This window comes from Malaya genurostris, chromosome 2 (genome assembly GCF_030247185.1).
Source record: "Malaya genurostris strain Urasoe2022 chromosome 2, Malgen_1.1, whole genome shotgun sequence".
Taxonomy (NCBI): Eukaryota; Metazoa; Arthropoda; class Insecta; order Diptera; family Culicidae; genus Malaya; species Malaya genurostris.
The window spans coordinates 75252108-75273279 of NC_080571.1; the positions used below are offsets into that span (position 1 = coordinate 75252108).

Below are 21172 nucleotides of genomic sequence, written 5' to 3' on the forward strand. Positions count from 1 at the left end.
CGACGTTCGGCCGAGAGTTAACAGCGATGAAGATGTCCGTGCAGTACTTTCGCCATATGCTGGAGGGTAAGAGGTTTACCATCTACACCGATCATATGCCGCTAACGCATGCAATGACGTCAAACCCGAGTAGCCGACTGCCACACGAAGACAGGTATTTGCGTTTTATCTCCGAATTTACAAACGATATACGTCATATCAGCGGGAAACTCAACGTAGTGGCTGACACCCTTTCACGGACTGAGACAATATCAGTGCCGACACCGATAGATTATAACGCTATTGCTGATGATCAGAAAAACGATAACGAACTAAAAACTCTTCTGCGTTCTACAACTACTGCACTTCAAATGGAGTTGCGCCAAACATCTTTAGCCACAAAGCCTCTATATTGCGATGTATCACTGAATAAAGATCGGCCGTATATTCCTCCTCAACATCGACACAAAATTATGCATCATTTCCACGGTTTAGCTCATCCCGGAATACGCTCTTCTCGCCGGATCATCACAGACCGCTTCATCTGGAAAAAGGCAAACAGAGACATCAAAGAGTTCGTTCAAAACTGTATACAGTGTCAACGTTCGAAGGTTCACCGTCATACAATAGCACCCCTTCAAAGATACATTCCACCAAACAGTCGATTTCGTCACATAAATATAGACATTGTTGGGCCATTACCCCCATCAAACGGTCATAAATACCTGCTTACAATCATTGATCGGTTTTCCAGATGGCCTGAAGCAAAACCCCTCCAAGACATGATGGCGGAAACAGTGGCACGAGCATTATGCGAAACGTGGATTGCCCGTTTCGGCGTACCAGAAACCATCACCACAGATCAAGGCAGACAGTTTGAATCTGAATTGTTTCTAGAGCTAGCAAAAATAATGGGCTTCGAGCATATCCGCACAACAGCATACCATCCGCAAGCAAATGGCTTAGTCGAGAGGTTCCATCGTACTTTGAAGGCTGCGATTATGGCTGTCGATCCGAAGCATTGGTATTATCGTCTACCAGTGATTTTGCTTGGGTTACGAACATCTTTTCGACCAGATTTTGGTTGCTCGGTCGCCGAGTTGATATATGGTCAAACCTTGCGCCTACCTGGCGAGTTTTTGGAATCCCCCGAAAATGACTCAGATAGAACAGAATTCGCAAAGGAACTGCACTGAACGCTAAGCAAATTAAAACCGATCGATCCATTGTACCATGCGAAACCCGGCGTTTTTGTAAACCCTCAATTGGCCAAATGCAGTCACGTTTTCGTCAGAATCGACGCGGTCAAGAAACCATTAGTACAACCATATGATGGACCATTCGAAATAGTTAAACGACACGTTAAGTTTATGGACATACGTATCAAAGGAAAGGTGCAAAGAATTTCAATAGATCGTCTCAAGCCCGCTTTCACCGCTGATCAAGGAATCACGAAATATCCATTTCCTGACGACAAAACCAAAATTACACCATCTGGACACAGGGTCAGATTCTTGGTGTAATAGGGGGGGCTATGTGGTGCTTACTGCCAACATTGGTTTACAGCGCACCTCGAAATACACCCCTGCCAAAAGACAGTATGTATGAAACAGCAGAGAAGAAAAGACAAATAAATTACACGTGATTATCAGTAAACGTTTGCAATCGATTTATTCGAAATCCGCTCTCGGCTCCCACAGATTCTTCATCCGAATATGGATTCTGAACTTGAAGCAGAATTCAGTACTTATATTCGGAACATGGATCGGGTTTCTAGACCTGGAGTTAGATTGTGAATCTGAACTCCTAACAGAGACCTTAACTTAGATTCTGAACCTGGATTCTGCGCCAGAATTCTGTTTTCTGAAGTTTTGACAGAGTTTCCGAAGCTAAACTTTGAACCTATTTTGCACTTGGACTGTAAGCCTGGATTGTATTCTGGACCTGAGTTCTCTGGGGATTCCTCAATTCCAAATTTGAACCTGAATAATTGACAGAGATTCTAAACCATGGATTTGGATATCCGAAAGTGTTTCTGGATCTGAACACTGAATCAGGACATGGTTTTAGAACCAGAATTCTGACGGAGATTCTGAACCTGATGCAGAAATCTACACTTGGATACTGAGCATGGATTTGGATTTTAGACCTGAACCTGATTTCTTGGTTTGAACTCTCGATGAAGACTTTGGGTCTAAATCTGGAGCAGGATTCTGGAGCTGACAGAGATACTGGGAATGCACCAGAATCGGGAACCTGGAACTTGATCCTGATTTTGGATTCTGAACCTGAAGCTGGATTCGGAAACATAACTCTGGACTTGGATTCTGGTCTAAAATTTTGAATCATGATTAAGGACCTGGTTTCTGGATCTAAGTTCTGGACATGCATTCACACCTTGGATCCTGATTCTTTATTGTGAACTTGATACAGAATTCTTCATTTGGATTCTGAATCTTAGCCTGGATTCTGTACATAGACTCTTAGCCAAGATCTGAATTGCAGACCAGAATTCCGTACTATAATTGGAACTCAGAACCTGGACCTGAGTAAGTTGACCAAACCTAATTTGTGATCTGAGTGCAGAATTTGACTTCTGAACCTAAAATCGAGAGTTCGATTATGGACCGGAATTCTTAGTCTGGATCTGAATTCTGGAACGGGATGCTGGATCTCAATCTATGGATATGAATTCTAAAATTGGACAGAGATTCTGGACCAAAATTCTTGACAAAGATTGTTTACCTGAATCTGAAATTTGCACCTGGATTCTAGAATTTAATTTTCAACCTGGACTTGGACTTTGGTTCTGACCCCGGATCAGCTCTTGACAGAGTTTTTGAACCTGAAACTAGATCCTGAACCTTAACTCTTCACCTGAATTCTGGACCTAGTTTCAGAACATGGACTTGGCTTCTTGAGCGAAAATCGGGATCCGAATTTTAGGGCTGCATTTTGGACCTGGAGTATAGACCTGAACTCCTTACAGGAATACATAACATTTAGGGGTTTTTGGTTTGTACGTAAAGTACATATTTAGTTTCGATTTCTTCGCGTTTCGCCTTCGGCTCATCAGTGCTTAAAGCAGTTCAAATTGAACCACCATGCTTTAAGCACTGATGAGCCGAAGGCGAAACGCGGAGAAATCGAAACTAAATATGTACTTTACGTACAAACCAAACAACCCTAAATGTTCAAATTCTGCGGCGGCCAGTAGTCAGTCGTCACTCGTTTTCGTCCGAGACGTCAGATAGGATATGGCACCTAGTGTTATATCCTTAAAGGATCACATAAATAGTGTGGACTTTGCGTCTGCTTAGCGGTTCAAATTGAACTGTTAGGCGGAGATGGCGGTTCATTTTGAACTGCTTTAAGCAATGATGAGCCGAAGGCGAAACGCGAAGAAATCGAGGAATACATAGTTTCTCGTGTGTTTTGAACGTGAGTTCTGATCCCAGGCCTAGATTCTGGGTCTGAATTGCTAACAGAAATTTTGGATCTGAACTTAAATTCTAACCCGGGAAGCAAGATTCTGGACCTGAATTCCGAACATGAATCTGAATTCTGGACCTCAGGATCCTGATTAAGATTTTGGATTCGAATTCTGAAAATAATTCTGACCATCTGGATTCTGAAGCTGGACCTTCAACAGAAAGATTTTTAGATTTTTAGTATCTAAGCCCACTAATTGCAACTCATTTCCCACCTGTTAACAAGTTTAAGAGTAGTAAACTCTCACTGAAAATTAGCTAATACTCACTAGCGGGCAGTAGGGACCAGTTTGGGAATCACTGGTTTAGAAGCTATGGGAAAAGTCGAAACGTGTGCAACATGTTAACATTGGAGAACTAATAAAACACAACATTACATTGGGCTGAACATGTAGCACGAATGATGGAAAAAAGGAGAAATATAGAAAACAGATCTCATACTCGTTGGATGTGTTGGGTGAAGCTCATCAAAATGCAGTTTCTAATTTGCTCGAGCATATTCCGAAAACGAGATGGTAACGATTCTGGTTCAGCAGAATGGACAAATTGTCGAATGCTACTAGGAACGAATGTTCCAAATTTTTTTATGAAAAATCGTTCATAAAAACATACTAAGATGCTTTTTTTTGTTTTATCGATGGTATAATTTCTGGGAAAAAAATTGAAGTCAGAAGTCTATCTTCTTCCAGTTACAACTCTACAGTTGAGAAACTCGTATTATTCCTTATTCACCAGAAAAGGTAAGTTTAAAAGATAAATCGCCATTTTCATATGACTTTAGTATTAAAATCGTGGCAAATAAAATGCGTATTTTCATTCTCGTACAAGATCGAAATTTTTCGATTATATAGTTGGGAAGATTTGTGAAACACAAACTGTATTAATCGAACCTTACAAGCTCTGGATTGTGGAATACAACAAAAATATCAAGATCACGTGTTTTCAAAGCTTCAATGGTCTACTTAAGAAAAACTTCACTGTACCAAAAGCCCATACTGATAGTATCAATACTAAGAATTCTACTAATAAATCTAAATCTAAATCACTAAAAAACAGTAATTAATTATAGGCGACGAAAAAAAAACAAACTAGAACAAACTGGCCAACAAAACGGACGTAACAATACTAATTTAAAAATAGATATTAATTTTGTTAAATATTATTAGAGAAGAGGTTGAAAATCACCAAGTATTATTTCTGTACCAATTATTTATCCGGTTGTTACAAATGAAACCAATCCACTTTGAACTCTCTAAGAATATCCAACAAATTAGATTCGAGATAGGTGCTTTCTTTTTGTGACTAACGTTCAATAACTATGAACATAAGACAAGACTTTTATTCATAAATCAACATGCTTCGGTGTTGTGAAGATCCTTGTAAAGAACCTTTCGAACGCTCACGCAGGATTATAAATTTACGAAACGAAATAAAGTAAATAATTGTTGCTAACGGAACACATTCATGAGAACTATGTGGGTATATTGTTAGTTAGTTTATTTTGTGAGAAACCTTAACCATAGAAGCACAGAAGTACAGCAATTCCAAAAAGTTACAACGGAAAAGGTGGTAAAATCTGAATCGAGTAACAAGAAATCAATTAAGCAATTAAAAAAATATACACTAACAAATAGAAGTTGACTGCATTGAAGACTGATTAAAAAAATAATGAAAAAAGTAATGAAATTGCAGAAATTAACAGCAGAATTTAATAGACAAATCAATCTAAATCTTAAACAAGAAATGGAGAGTTAAGAAAAGTTTAGATGGGGTTTGAAAAGGCTAAAGAAGGGCTGTGCGGCATTAGTTTATTTCATCTGTTTATTTGTCTGAGCTGGTCCTAAGTTGACCGTGATTTTCCGCTTAGCAAAAAATGTATCAAAATCAGGAATCTGATTTTGATGATTTTTTTTAAATAGGACGAATGCAGTTTCTTCAAATTACTGTAACTCGGAGACTGTCAAAAATGATGTCCAAGAAGAAGTTGTAGGGAATCAACTATGCACTCTAAAAAACATACATTGAGCAAATAGCTGAATGCTATTTCAATCATTGAAAATTTGACCGAAAAAATAAAAAAAAAATAAAACACTTGTTTGCTTTGCAATATTTTAAATCTGCTATTCTAAAATCAAAATTTAACGTTTAAAGACTGTCCCAGAAAGTACGGACGCAACCAAAAACCGCTGCCATTTCGCAATGGTTCAGAATCTGTCAATTTTTATGGCTGCGTCCTGTTGTTTACACTCTTCTCTAACCACTTGTGCAGTTGTTTATTTGTTTTCATTAGTTTGTTTCGAAATGCGTGGACTTTCAAAAAAAAACGAAAAACTGTATACAAATGGTGCATAGAACGCGGACTGTCACTGAGAGAGATAGCAAAAATGGAAGGAGTAAGTTGAAAAGCCGTGCGAAATGCAATCAGGAAGTTCGGTGAGGATAACACCTTTGAGGATAAACCGAAAACGGGTCGAAAAAATGGTCCTGCTAACCCTCAGTTGGATAAACGTATACTGAAGGCTTTCGAGCAAAAGAAGGAGGTTTCAGTTCGGGATGTGGCCAAAAAAGTGGGCAATTCGAAGTCAAATGTTCTTCGTACTAAAAAACGTTTGAATAAGAAGCAGAAACAACCAAAACGTAGTTCGAAACAAGAAGCATCGATCAGGCCGAGGGTTCGAAAGCTGTACAATACGATTCTTGCTGGAAATTGGAACTGCATAATCATGGACGACGAAACCTATGTGAAACTCAATTACAAATCCTTGCCGGGACCGCAATATTATACGGTGCGAGAGGTCGAAAAATTTGGTAAGAAAGCTATGGTCTGGCAAACAATTCGTAGCTGCGGTAAGATTTCGAAACCCTTCATCACCACTGCTTCAATGAACAGCGAAATATGCATCAAGGAATGTTTACAAAAACGACTTCTACCCATGATTCGAAGCCACAAGGATCCTGTTGTCTTCTGGCCAGATCTTGCTTCTTGCCACTACTCGAAATCAACGGTAGAATTGTATACTACCGAAAATGTCACTTTCGTCCCAAAAGACATGAATCCACCAAATTGCCCACAACTTCGACCAATTGAGGAATTTTGGGCATTAACGAAGACACGTCTTAGGAAACATGTCTCGGCAGCTGAAACCATGCAACAGTTCGAAAAAGATTGGAAAAAGTGTCAAAACTTGTCGCCAAGAAGTCTGTACGGAATTTAATGAGGAACAGTCGCAAGAAGGTGCGCCAGCAAGTCTACAATGGCTAAGTAGCAAATGTTGAGAATAATATTCTGTTGTTGTAGTCTAATATTATCAGTATATCGAATAAAATTTGAATATCTAACACTTGTGAATTATTTACAGCGAAATCAAAGTGCGTCCATACTTTCTGGGATAGTCTTTATATTGTTCATATTTTTTTATATGTGAACGATAGAACGATATTTAGATATTTAGATTAGTCTCCAAGATCTCCAAAATAGTATTAGGAGCTTTTTACCTGTTTAGAAAAAAAGTTAAGCTTCTTATATAAAAAATGTTAGTAGAATTCAGCACCAAGAAATTTTTAAGAATAATTAGAAAATCACAATGAAAGACGAATATATCACATGGAATAAGATGATCTTATTCACACGATTTCTATCAGATTAAAACAGTACCCATTAAAGTGTTCCATTAGTTACATATATCTACGATACTTAGTTACTACATAAGATCTCAATGAGATAATTCAGGAAGATTTGTTTTCAACAAACCGGTTTAGTTGATAATCAATAGATTAAAAGCGACTCGTCCCAGAAAAATTGTTATAAATATCTGGTTTAATTGGTCCCATCTATAGTGCCTAGAAATCTATAGATAGCACAGTTTCATTATTAAAAACAACATATTTCTTTAAATTCTATAAAAAGAAAGCACCAATCTGAATAAAAATCTACGCACTAGAACTATTCTACTGTAAAACTTATATACACAACCATACCTTGAAGCACAACATATTCGGGGGCATGCAGAGTGTGTTGCCAAAGCACCGGCTTACCTTCGCTGCCGTCGTAGCGGAACTTCTACGATTGCTGCTACCGTTGGGACCGGTGCAGCCGACTGCTATCCCACTGGAACCGGGTTTAATTTTGAAAGGGTTCTCACCACCATGACCTATTCGAAGGCCACCGGTGATGGCAACCGTGTCGTCTACGGTGGTCGATGATGAGGACGAAGAAGAAATGGTGTGGGCCGAGTTGGTCGTAAGCTGGTTCGGCTCTAGTGACGGTAGTAGAAGGGCTTTTTTTATATAAAAGTATTGTGATTGTTGGACACAACACAACATGATAACAATGACAGTAATGGAGAAAGAGAAGATATGGATGGCGATAAACGAAACATTCAATTAAACGAAAACAACGTACATAAAACCAAAACTAATTACCTGGCGCTCGCTGAATATCTTTTAATCCTTTTTCGATGTTGATGGCAAGCTCCGAACCAGCTCGGGACCTTACCAGAACATTGTCCAGTTTCGGTAACTCGTACACGAACAGCTCACAAGCCGTACTAGGTTTGATTTTTTGCTCGTTTGGAAGTATACAGTGAATTTGAGAGTTCGACAACTCACAAACCAGCATCAATTCGGGATCGAGGACGCACAGTTCGGCGAGCTGTATTTTCAGATCCCAATACTTCTGTTCCGAATTCAGTCGTAGGCCATATTTCACTGGGACCGAACCGTCCAACAGAGTTACTGAAAATGTACGAAATAGTATTATATTCTAGTAACAAAGATTCTATGTAAAACAAATCAGAAAAAGAAAAAAAAACTATTGCAATGCTTACCAAGAACTTCGCAATATGTGTAGTTCTCCACAGGAAGCGGCAGACTAAGCAAGCTGAACGGATCAAACCGGACCGAATCCCGTCCGCAACCCGTGCAGGTCACCTTGGATTTCAGCTGTCCATAGAAAAGATCCACGATAATACTTTGGTTTCGGGCGTTATGTTGAGACCAAGCTTCGGCAGCAACTTCCACATCCGATCGTCCATCAGAATCTTTCAGTTCGCTGTACGGTTTTTCCATCACTCGATTCAGATCTTCATGCAACGAATCGAGTAACCAGTCGAGAAGTTCTTGCGAATCGTGTTGACCCCCACCGGAGAATTGGGGAGCATGTTTCGTGACGCAGAAACGCAACTTAAGCGGAGCTATCGAACGCTGTGAAGCGGTCCATACCTCACGCAACAGTTCGGCATAGCGCACGGCAAGTTGACCTTTGGTTCCTAGTTTGTTGCTGACGTTTAGTTCGTACATATGCATCTTCTTTATGAAATATTGCGTGAGTGGTTGAGTGTTGAAAAGAACCTGTAGAGCTGCGTTCATGAAACAGGTGTTACCTAGGTTGTGTAATCCGGTTGCACCTGGTGGATGCTGTGATTGAATAGAAGCAAGTGTTCCCCGGCGTTCCAAATTTCCATAGCTGCTACTATGAGCTAGTGTTAGAGACCCCAGTTCTTCTGGCCAGGTTAAATCTTTATTGCGTATCTCTAGTAACAGTTGATCGTTATCTGATATGGCTAGTTCCTGAAGGGTTAGGTTATCATCTTCCAGCAAATTTCCATCGGTGATCCCCGTGGGAGTTGGCACTAGGTGCCAGAGCCGTATGTCTTCTATTCTGAGTTTCAGTCTTTGGCAGAGGAACTCAGCAACTTGCTTCACAGTGGCCAGTCGACTGAAGGCTGCTGTGTAAGCGAGATACTTTTTAGGAGGTTGTAAAACAGATGACACACTTGGATAACTACTGGTGGTCAATGTACCATAACCTCCAGCTATGCTACCCCAAGCACTGTTACTCTGTTGTTGTTGTTGCTGATTGGGTACACTTTGATGTCGGAGAATTCGCAGATTGTATGGATATAACTCTAGCTCAACGTCTCCTGTGCTCAGCGGTTGAATAGCTTGTCTCGGTAGTGGCAGAGGGCCACCATACCACTGGGATAGAGCTTTCCATAATGATTCAGGAACAAGCTCAAAATCTCGATGTTGTGCTAGCGTCAGATCCAGTTTCAAACGACCACCTTCTCCCGTCAGCGTCGGTATTTGTTTATAGAGAACTGGTGCTATCAAATTATTGTTGTCTATCATTCCCGGAGGTCCACCCGATTGCCTGCCGCATGAAATACCACTACTCCCTGAACCTAGACTCGATGAATCTCCGGTGTTAAGCAAATCACCCATGCTTTCCGTAGAGTTCGACGTAAAACTCTCATCGCATATCATCGCTTCGTCTACCCCGGCAATGGAAGCAGCAGCAGTAGCAGTATTTTTGCGAACACTTCCATAACTTGCCGCCATTTTACAATGAACGCAAGTGGAATTCACCGAAGTTTGCGTATATTGGTTCCAAAATTGCCACCAATCGGATGAAATCAAGTACCAAAACTGACCAACTTTGTAGCCTCTTCTCACTTCTCGGGCTAACCAACCTCGTACTATGTCTCCTTCTAGATGTTTGCACTGTGGCCTCAGCCCCAGTACGATGTGGCATACCTCAAATAGTAAATCCAAAAACGGTTGAACCAAATTGGTGGTACTTTCTATGCTCCAAATCAAAAAATCCTCCTGAGTAAACCGAAATTCAGGAATTGGATCGGGAATCTCTTTTTTCATTTTACCTTCGTCGCAATTCTGATTCACATCAGTGGCCCTTCGGTATAGTTCTTCTGTCACTTTTTTGCTGGTAACATTTTTGTAACAAGCAGGGTTCGTTTCTTTGGCGACAAATAATAAAATTTCGATCATGTTGTTAACTTCAGCGAAATTTAACACTCCGTCTCGATCGATATCGAAAACTTTAAAACAAAATTTACTTCGCTCGACATTCGGGCCCCGGCAAGCAGCGCTTACCCCACAGCAAAGTTCCTTGAAGTCAATGTGACCATCGTGGTTCTCATCGAACGCCAGAAACACTCCACCCAGGGCGGTTCTGGGTACGGGAGGACAAATCAACGGGGCAAGTGATTCCAAATCTAGCTGACCAGTCAACGCCAGTCCTTTCAACAACCAAAACACCTTCTCCAAATCTCCGATGTCCTGTTCCTCCAGGTGGGTGACTCCTGCCAAACTCTGATAGAAGGTAGGGGTCTCCAGTTCCGAACTTAGATTGACACACGTATCCTGCAGCAACCATTTCGACAGCACTGTTGCTCCCTTATAGATTTGAATCCAAGATTTGAATTGCTCAAACGTAACTCGATCGTTTTGGCCAAACAACGCAACAGTGTACTTGGGAAGGCTGTTAATTTTACTCACTATCGATTGATTGGTGCTGCTGCTGCTGTTGTTGTTGTTGTTGGTAGTTGCGCTGATGTTTGTTGCTGCGTTCAGAACATTGCTTTGGTACGTTGTTTCGATTTGTATAGCCTTCTGGAATTCTTGTTTCAGAATGTGAGTACCGGAGTCATTGCAGTATAGAGTCCATAGAAATCTGAAATGGAAAAATAAGGTAGATGATTTTAAATATTATTTTATATTTACTTTTAATTATTTCTACGATACGATCTTCTGAATTAAATTCCTAACATTAAATACTCTTCGTATGTGAAGATTGATGCGATCAGTGCTGTCGAAATTGTGTATTCAACATGAAAATTTTTTAAGTGTGTGTGTGTGTGTGTAGTATCTTGTCTTTTTTCTTGAAAATGGCACCGAAGCAAGAGGAGCACCGCTTCAAAGTTTTGTTCGTACATCACGAAAATCCGAACTACCCGCACGGCAAGTTGGTGAAATCAACGTTCTCCAACGAAAAAGGAGGGTGGGTAATGTCACAGACATAACTGAAGGACGTGAATACGCATACTTCCGAAAATCGATAATCTTTCGTATTAGTTGGTTGTTTGTGTGAATTTGGCAAACATTGTATACTTCGCTTCCAGGATTGTAACGACGTAGTAGTACACGAACGTTCAATTTATCGACGACTAACAAATTCTACCACGCGGAACAAATGAAAGTAAACAAACAACAATGTTTGTTTTTCTCCCGTGTGGCAGAATATATGTTCCTGTGGCTTGAAAAGCGACAGTTATATTGCAATCGGGACCATCACCTACGAAATGTGTATGCTGAAGTGCCTGAAAAAATGTCTGCTGTCTATCCTCAAGTTGCGTGTCGATTCTGCTGAATTTATCATTTTTTTAGAAACGGGAGAAGACGAAAAACGTACAGGGGGTGCCGGAAAATTCAAATTGGTTCTGAAAAAGAAACATGTTTCTAAATTTTTATTGAAAAACTTGACACATCAAATACATTGCATATGAGACAGCCATGAGCTGATCATTTCACAGAAATTCTAAGCTCAGCCTTAGGAACATATTAAAAAATCATAAACAAATACTCAGACCAGTCATACTTTATGGAGTATTATCTTGATCTTAAAGCGTCCTTCCTGTTTAAGAACAAATTATTTACATAGACTCACAAATATAGAACCAATAGTTAGTGTGAGGTCTTTTTACGCAGATTCCCGAACTTAAGGGCTGAGGACACTACCGTAAAGTGGTAGGTTTTTTACTATTTTCCCGTTTCAAATTAAATTTTCTTGGAAACGGTGCAGAATATAGAAAAACCTACCTGATAATGTCTCCGAAATTTAGTTGAGAATATTCTGTGAAATGATTCATTGAGTTTAGCGGTCGTGTTGTATTTTTTTCTGACTGCAGAACTGCTGAAAATTGGAACGCTCGGAAATGCAAACCTCTACTTGTTCATCGAATATCTCGGCTTTGAAGGCTTGTATCATAAATCTACCGTGACAAAGTCTAGATAATTTAGTTTAGATGCGATTAGTACATAAAAACATATATGTTATCGCGATAAAAATAAAGTCTTGTATTTTTCTGTGAAACAACAAAGTCAGTTTCAATGCATCCGCCATTTTTTTCGCTTTGGTTTCCTGATAGCATTCTGAAAAAGGAGAGAGAAATAAAATTGGCTCGACAAGGCTGCCAAACACACAGACATTCAATCTTTGTGTAAGTTGAATATTTTTTCATTGTTCATTGGAATCATGTAATGTCCAACCCATACGATAGATTAATGTGATAAAACTTCTCATCAAAATAATAAAATGTATGCTGGCAACCCGGTACAGTTTGCTCATATACGAGGGAGTACAAGAGAAATACGATGCGCAAAGGGAATTGAGCGGGCCACGTGGTCGATTTAAAACTCAACACGTGGCCCTGTGTTTTTTCGAATTTTCAAAGTTATGCGGTTTTATTGTTTTGTCTTTCCTGGAGCGCTTTTAACAAAAATAAATAAATTTAAAAATAAATAAATAAATAAAAATAGGTTGAAAATCTCCATTGGGCACACTACTTTATCACCATTTGCCATAAACAGAGGAAAAAATAGCAGCTAAAAATTGTATTCATCAAAAAGCAAATGGTTTCGAAAGAGCCCTAATCGATATGACAATTTTAATAAACAAAATCTTAACACGCGAATAGTGTGCCAGAGCCATTTAGATCTTACGATTTCAACTGGGTTGATGGTCAAACATACTCCCTTGGAGAATTCCGATTTCTGTTTTCTAGTTCGGGAAGTACCGCAATCAGTGATCAAAGGTTTCAAAACGGAACTTTCTTCATCCGATTTTGGCCACCAAAAATTCAAATGAAAGATCTTATGATCCCATAGATTGCTACGAGATTTCATTCAGATCGGACATCTGGTTCCAAAATTATAAGATGAAACATGTACAATATATCCGTCACCTTAATGACGATACCAAGGACAGAAAAACTGTCTGGAAACTATGATAAAATCTTTTGTTGTAACTTTTGTTAGTTAAAACGGTTGCTAAACCAGTTGCTCTCAGAGAACTTGTTCTTCGATAGATCGAAATGTACATCCACAATCGAAAAAAGGGCGTCTCCTGCGCATGAAAAATATTTGTTACGGTCGTTACTGAATGGCGGTTCTGTATTCTAAATGGATGTAGAATTACACTTTCATGTAAATAAATGTAACAGTATAAAATTTGAGTGAAATTATTTTTCTGATAAACTAATTGCACGAATATTTCTTTTCTGATTCCTTCATGTTTTTGCGCCCCCTGAATGTTGGCACCCGAGGCGGTTGCCTTACTCGCCTTACCCTCACTACGGCACTGGTTAGATGCGTCTCGCCATCCTCCACCTGTTACGTACCTGATTTTCTCGTCCTGTGTACCCTTCGTCAGCAGCACCAATCCGCATAGCAGCTCCTTGAAGGCGATTCCTTTCGTCGTGCCACCGCAAGCTGAAAACAGCCAATCGGCCACAACCGCCGGTACGCCATCGCCCAGGACATCCTGCACGAAAGCAGTTTTGCTGAGAACGCTTCCAGTAGTGCCGGCCGAACGCTTGAATGCGTCCTTGATTCTTCGAAGCTCCGAGTCGGTAACTGTAACGGTACAACAAACAAACACCAAATTGAGTTGACTGTATGATTGAATAACATATGCAGGTTCGAATCGGTGTATGGGTGTTGTTTGTTATGAAAACCCTCGTAATCTTATCGTGCGCCCTAGACTTATCTGTACCGACTATCAAAGAAAGTACCGTTGCCATCCAATAACAAATCTTCAACGTATTTAGGCGAAGGTCAAGCTGCTTCATATGATATGATATTTACTCAAACCTTAGTATTGGAACTTTCGATCGACTACCCTATGTGTTGAATTCAGAGAAATAAAATTGTTTGGATGAAAATAAAAGATTCATTGGTTTTATGCAGACTTAATATAATTTAAATAATAGACTTATAGATGTTGGAAAACTTTGGTACAGAATTTGTAAACTTCGAAGGATTTCAAAAGAATTAAAAATTTATCTATGAACCACAGAAAATTTAGAACGAACTGAGAAAAACATTATAGAGCTACAGGGTATCACCCGAAAAATTTCGAATTTAAAAATGCAATAATAAAAAAACGGTTTGATAGATTTCAATGATTATACATTTATTTGAAGGGTTAATCCATGAAATTTATTTATGAAAAATGTTTGATTTCAACAGAACGGTGCTACGTGCCACACAGTCAACGAAACAATCGATGTTCTGCGAACAAACTTTGAAAATCGAATTATCAGTAGAAATGGTGATGTGATCTTCTGGGGAGCGGTTAAAGATAAATGTTGCGCCAACCATCCAGAAACAATTGAAGACCTCAAGCATGAAATTCAAGTTGATATTGATGACAAAAGACCGAAAACAATTGAAAATGTACTCGAAAATTGGGTGGATCGGATTGGCTACTGCCAAGCCAGCCGTGAGGATCATTTGAACGAAATTATTTTTCATAAAAATTTCATGAATCAACCTTTCAAATAAAGATATAATCATTGAAATCTATCAAACCGTTTTTTGTCTTTCTCATATAGAAAGGTCATGCAATCACTGTGAAAACCGACTTTCGAACCGAACCATTCGACTCAGCTCGTCGAGTACGCAAAATGTCTGTATGTGTGTGTGTGTGTGTGTGTGTGTGTGTGTGTGTGTGTGTGTGTGTGTGTGTGTGTGTGTGTGTGTGTGTGTGTGTGTGTGTGTGTGTGTGTGTGTGTGTGTGTATGCGTATGTGTGTATGTAACGTTTTTTTGCACTAACTTTTCTCGGAGATGGCTGAACCGATTTTCACAAACTTAGATTCAAATGAAAGGTCGTGTGGTCCCATACAAAATTCCTGAATATTATTTGAATCCGACTTCCAGTTCCGGAATTATGGGGTAAAATGTGCAAAAAAAATTAAAAATAAGTGCACTAACTTTTCTCAGAGATGGCTGAACCGATTTTCACAAACTTGGGTTCAAATGAAAGGTCTTGTAGTCCCATACAAAACTCCTAAATATTGTTTGGATCCGACTTCCGGTTCCGGAGTTATGGGGTAAAATGTGCAAAAAAATGAAAATATGTTTTCTAGCTTTTCTCATAGATGGCGCGGCCGATTTTCATAATCTTAGGTTCAAATGAAAGGTCCTGTGGTCCCATACGTAATTCCTGAATTTCATCTGGATCCGGCTTCCAGATCCGGAAATATAAGGTAAAGTGTGTTAAAAATTGTATACCATCACTGAAAAGGTCGAAAAACCGTAAAAAAAATTCTAAATCGACCTCAAATCTTCTCCAATTAATAGTTTTCATCAGTAGACGGTCAAACAAACCGATTTCGGTCATTCTTTTTAAGAATCGAAGAAAATTATTTTGAAGAATACCACAGTATTATATATGATGGTATGATCAATATGAGAAAGGCATCATTACACCACTAGGTGGATTAAAACAGGTTTTTATTATTGCATTTTATTATTTGAAATTTTTCGTGGGAATATTTGAATTTGAATGTATTTGGCACGATTTTTTCGTGCCATGTATTTTTATACACGCTCTTAAGAATGAAATTTTTATACTTATTACCCTGTAATTCCGGATTGTAGAAAATTATAAGATGTTTAAACCTAAGCTTGTGAACGGATAGACGAACTCTGAGTAAATCGAGTGAACTTTTTCAGTTCATTTTGCATATTTTATCTCATAACTTCGGGACCCGGAAGTCAGTTTCATATCCAATTCAATTCAATTACAGACTATGAGACTGCAAGGTCTTTAATTTTAAATTTTAGTTAGGGAAAATCGGTAAAGCGATCTCTGAGGAAATCGATTGCACCTTTATCCCGTTACTCTCGAACCGGAGGTTCGATCCGGGTAAAATTCAATAACAACCAATGGGACCAAGACCCCTTTCTTTTCAATCTAAATTTGCGGTCCAGCCATCTCCGAAAAAATCGAGTGTACATTTTTGGAGAGTAGGAAAAGCCAATGAAAAAATGTTGCATTCTCAGTATGAAACAAAGGGTTTGCGGCATCGGAAGATGAGAAATGTACTTATTTTGAAAATCCCAAGCACACAAAATCAGGGATGGCCATGATCAATTCATGGTACCAATTGACAATTTGTTGGTTGTTTCACCAGGTTTCAGAAGCTCCTATCCTATCCTATCAAATCCTAGCTCCTATCCTATCCTATCAAATATACAGGCCCTTATTACCGTTCTCACTTTCACTTTCACTTTCACATTCACTTCACTTTCACATTCACTTCACTTACATGTCACTTCACTTGATTTTACCTATTACCGGTATCACGCATAGTGAAGTGATCACTGTGGTGGAAAAAAACTAATTTTTTCAACAATATGTTGGTGGCGTGATGTTTATGATGACATCAAATTCATCCAAGTATTTACTTTTGTCTCTGAAGCGACTTCCGTAATAAGAACCTACATTCACTTCACTTGATTTCCACCGTGAAGTGATACCCATAATAAGGGTCACAGTCACTTCACTTGGTTTTCACCGTGTAGTGACACCAGTAATAAGTGCCACAGTATTGCCTTCTTGCCGAATCGATCTAGTTGATGTTGATGGTTGTCCCGAATTAACCAATGATTTTGCATTCAGGGGTTAGCCAAATTTTGTGCTAGGGCACATAACCGATTTTGATATGTTTACGTTTCGTCTTTGACTCATCAGTGCATAGTAGTTCAAATTGAATTGCTTTATGCAAAACTCGGCAGTTCAATTTGAACCGCTAAGAGCAAATTCAGCAGCTAGAAGTTCTGTATGGACGATCTATAATAGAACAGAAACTAGAACAAACGGATCCCCAGCAAGCCGTTCTAGTTTTATTTATTCGACCAGTTCTTCTGTCAAATTTAAAACTGGTCTACGATGCCGTTCTATTTTTTGTATATTTGAAACACGAGTAAAACACTGCTGGGGTTGCCAGTTTTTCTTGTTATAAAATCCAGATTTAAATTTTGTAACTGACATAAATTATGCATCTAGAACTAAAACACTCCTGAACATGCCCTAAGCAGACGTAAAGTTTCTGCTATTTGTAGAACACTTTTTTCTTTGCATCGAAATGCAATGTCAATACTGACGTGCTGAAAGAAAGCACAAAATTTGGCTAACCCCTGAATGACCCAACCTGCATCGGCCAGAAAAAGTCGAAAACACCAATCTCGGAAAAAGATTTTGGATTACTGAACAATCAGTGAAAATTCGAGTTGCCGATCTAAAAATTAAATATATATCTAATTGGCAAAGCTTTCGTTGAAGAAAATGCTATGAAATGGAAGTTTTTTACCATATGGTTCATAGAATGCCAATCTTGAAAGTGGAAAAGATGCTGCAATAAATGTATATCGGCAGGGCATCTCAGACAAAGGTCAACAGGAAACCTATGAAACGTCTTTGTTTTTTTTTACAAAATTTCTTCCCTTTTAAGTCAATGTCAACAGTTTGTTTTAGGTTAAAGCATAAACACGCGCGTGCAAAAATGTTCTAATGTAAATAAACTAAAGTTCATTCATTTATATTTCGAAAAACCGTTATCTTGAAACAGTAGTCGCCCTTGCCGTCTCTTATCATTATCAGGACAATTTCTTATCTGTCGCAAACGACCACAGTATCGTAAATCGGTTTGTTTACAATGTGGTAATATTTTCGAATACCGATTCAAACTCACATTAAGGCTTACTGTAAGACCAATAAAGTGAAATGGCGAACTAACGGGTCAGAAATAAATTGATGGAGCATAAACTCTATCAGTAATCTAATCTGGACTCGGAAAACCAATTTGGTGCGTACATAATTATAATTTATAATTGTTATAATTGCACCAGGCGAATGCCATGATTAAACCGTAAAGAATTCTTCACGTGTTCTAAGCGTACAAAATAAGTTGCGACAGTCATGCAGTACGAGTATTTTTAATAGGTATTGCGAACTAGATATGGTCGGGTTGCGGGTATTTGTACCCAAAATCCGACTTGAACCCGACAAGGACGGGTCGGGTTCAGGAATAAATATGTTTACCAGATTCGGGTCGGGTATGGGATTTTTTTTTTTCGTGAACACGACTTACTTTACTATGGGGTGCCTTTTCCAAATATACCTGGGTAGGTATAGAATGTAAAAATTGACTCGTTTCGTCCATTCTAGCCAGCGGAGTTGATTTCTTAGTATCAGTAAATTAATTATTTAAGAACTTTTTGATATTTTCTTCCATTGAAATTATTGTAATTCGTACCGTGTGTACTTCTGCAGGCTAATATTTTTTTACTCTCTTTTGCTTCGTACCATTCATTCGTGTGTTAGAAAAAGTTTGTCGTTAATTCGTCCTACTTCAGTATAGGTGCACCGTTACGATTGTAGAAGTAAAGAAATGAATCCTTAAACAATTAGCACAATACATCAACTTATGAGAACGATTTTAGATATTCAGAAGTGTGATGAATCGTGATAGATTTATTCGTATTCACGTTATCCAGTTATGTCTCTGACATTACCCAACCACGTTTTTGCATTTCAAATCTCCGAAATTTTTCGGGTACGCGTCGTGTACGAGAAAAGATTTTAATTTTTCATCGGGTACGAATCGTGTTCGAATTAGGAAGAAAAAATTATTTTCGGGTTTGGGTCGGGTTTAAGTAAAAGTATTTGATTTTCAATCTTTGCCATTTTTATATGCAGATTTTCGAAAATATGCGTCTTTTTATCCCGAAGTTATGCGTTTTTTTATGCGCATTTTCAAAATAAGGCGAATTTGCGTGGTTATGTGATTTTTTATGCGGATTTTTGAAGTTATGTGATGTTTTTAAAGCGGATTTTTAAAGTTATGCGACATTTTTAATGCGGATTTCCGAGATTATGTAGTTTTTTATGCGGATTTCCGAGAATATGCGATTCGTTTAATGCAGATTTTCGAAGTTATGTGTTTCTTCAATGCGGATTACCGAAGTTGTGTGTTTTTTTAGGCGGATCTCCGAAGTATTGCAGTTCTTCAATGCGGATTTTCGGAAATATGCGTCTTTTGTCGTGAATACGACTTACTCTACTATGGGGCGCCTTTTCAAAATGTACACTCTGAGAGAGTGATAAGTTTTTGATCGTGAATATCTCTTGATGTATCTAATGAATCAACATAATTTTTACTACATGCCATCGGAAATATGATCACAATTTTATGATAAAATTTTCAGTTGTGTGACATAATCTTAAATAATTCAAAATTAAACTTTTCTGAAATGTTCGGTATAAACGAGTATCAAAGAGGATAATTCATAAGGCGCGTTTGCCTTTCTTGTTTTTTCAAAGCTCATAGCTAAGTGATCTGTGAAAGGATTTATATAATCTAACTACCAATAGAAACGAAATTTTTCAACTTGAACGTGTATAGCAACAGCATTGAAGTATTTCAAAAGAACACTATTAAAAAACCTGTCTCATTTGACCCATGTCAACACCAGCCAATCAGAACGCGTTCTGAGGAAGAGAACAAAATATCTGCTACTGTACAACAAGTCGTTCGAGAAAAATGTTCCGAACAGTGCTTAATATCATAGTGAGTTCCACAATTTGGTCCTTCTGAAAGGCAGGAATGAATCCCGTACAGCATCCTGATAATTTCTTTCAATGAAATGCAAATCCGAATTGAAATAATCGATATTAAAATTCTATATGCCGCTTTTTTATAGCCACTATACCCATTAGTGAAAAAGCTACAAACGAAATCACCTAAATAACCTCTTAACAAAAATTGGATCAGTTTGTATTCTATAGCCACTGCGAGCAGATGTATTGTGTGTCGTTTGCAAAGCTAGTTTCGCCTCCGACAAGAGCGATTACGTCACAGCTGCTAGTCGTTTGCATTGGTGAAAAAACAACGAAAAGAGGACAACGGTGGGGAGCATCACACAAAATCAGCAGTTCTAATGGCTCTAAAAGTTTTCTAAAGAACTATTAGGATTTCTTCTTCGCAAATCGAAGGTAAAAAGTTTTAGTGCAAATCTAGAGCTGTTTGATTTGATTTGTGCACTTTTCGCTGTGTGAAATTCACAGTAATCGAGATCAAGTGAAGCCTTCTTTGTTTTTGCGAAAAATGTGAAACAGGAGAATGCTTTCATAATTCATACAATTGTTCAACTAATTGATATTCGGAAGTGTTAGGGAACATGTTAGTTGTTTTCGTATTCACGACATCCAGTTTTGTCTCTGACATTACCCACCCGCCTTTTTATCCCGAAGTTATGCGTTTTTATGCGGATTTTCAAAGTTATGTGAATTTTCGAAGTTATGTAGTAACTGCACCGATGAGTCGAAGACGAAACGTAAAAATAAGGATTTTTCGGTTTTCCATTTTATAAAGTATTCTTCTGAGACCCTCAACAAAAGAAAGTTTTCGATTTAAGATGGTATTCGGAGCGATATTATTTCAACGCTTAAGATTGGCTGTAACCTTTTCCTAGCTAAACTGAAATTTGTGTGATTTGTTGCGAAAGGAATTAGTGAATGAGTTGAATGAAGAAGCATGAAAAAATTATGTATCCGGTGCTGCCCTATCCTACTTTTGAAGAAATGCTCTGCAATTCAACTATGTCAAGAGTACTCAAAACGTTTCAGAACCACTCGAGAGTAAAGTCTAACATTAAAATAAAACAAATTGTAATCTGATTGTGATAGCAACATCAGATTGAAATCCTAATTTGACATCGACTCATCATTTTGCTGTTCATTAAAAAAAAGGCAAAAGTTTTGTGAAACTCAAAAAATGAAAATATTAAAATCAACAGCTTAGTGAATCCATTGAAATTAAGCAAATTTCAAATGGC

The 21172-nt window shown here is 38.4% G+C and overlaps 1 protein-coding gene across 7 annotated transcripts in view; it reads right to left on the reverse strand.

Moving 5' to 3' along the window:
• LOC131432883 (ubiquitin carboxyl-terminal hydrolase 32) overlaps nucleotides 1–21172 on the reverse strand; it is a 53814-nt gene that overhangs the window by 18410 nt on the left and 14232 nt on the right. For 5 of the 7 annotated variants that reach the window (XM_058599446.1, XM_058599444.1, XM_058599443.1 and 2 more), the window contains exons 3-6: nucleotides 13667–13901; nucleotides 8297–10941; nucleotides 7893–8204; nucleotides 7449–7747 (exon numbers count right to left, since the gene is read on the reverse strand). In XM_058599446.1, the coding sequence (XP_058455429.1) occupies nucleotides 7449–7747; nucleotides 7893–8204; nucleotides 8297–10941; nucleotides 13667–13901 (3491 nt within the window). The remainder of the gene's footprint in view (nucleotides 1–7448; nucleotides 7748–7892; nucleotides 8205–8296; nucleotides 10942–13666; nucleotides 13902–21172) is intronic. The other 2 variants (XM_058599449.1, XM_058599450.1) reach the window with 2 other exon arrangements.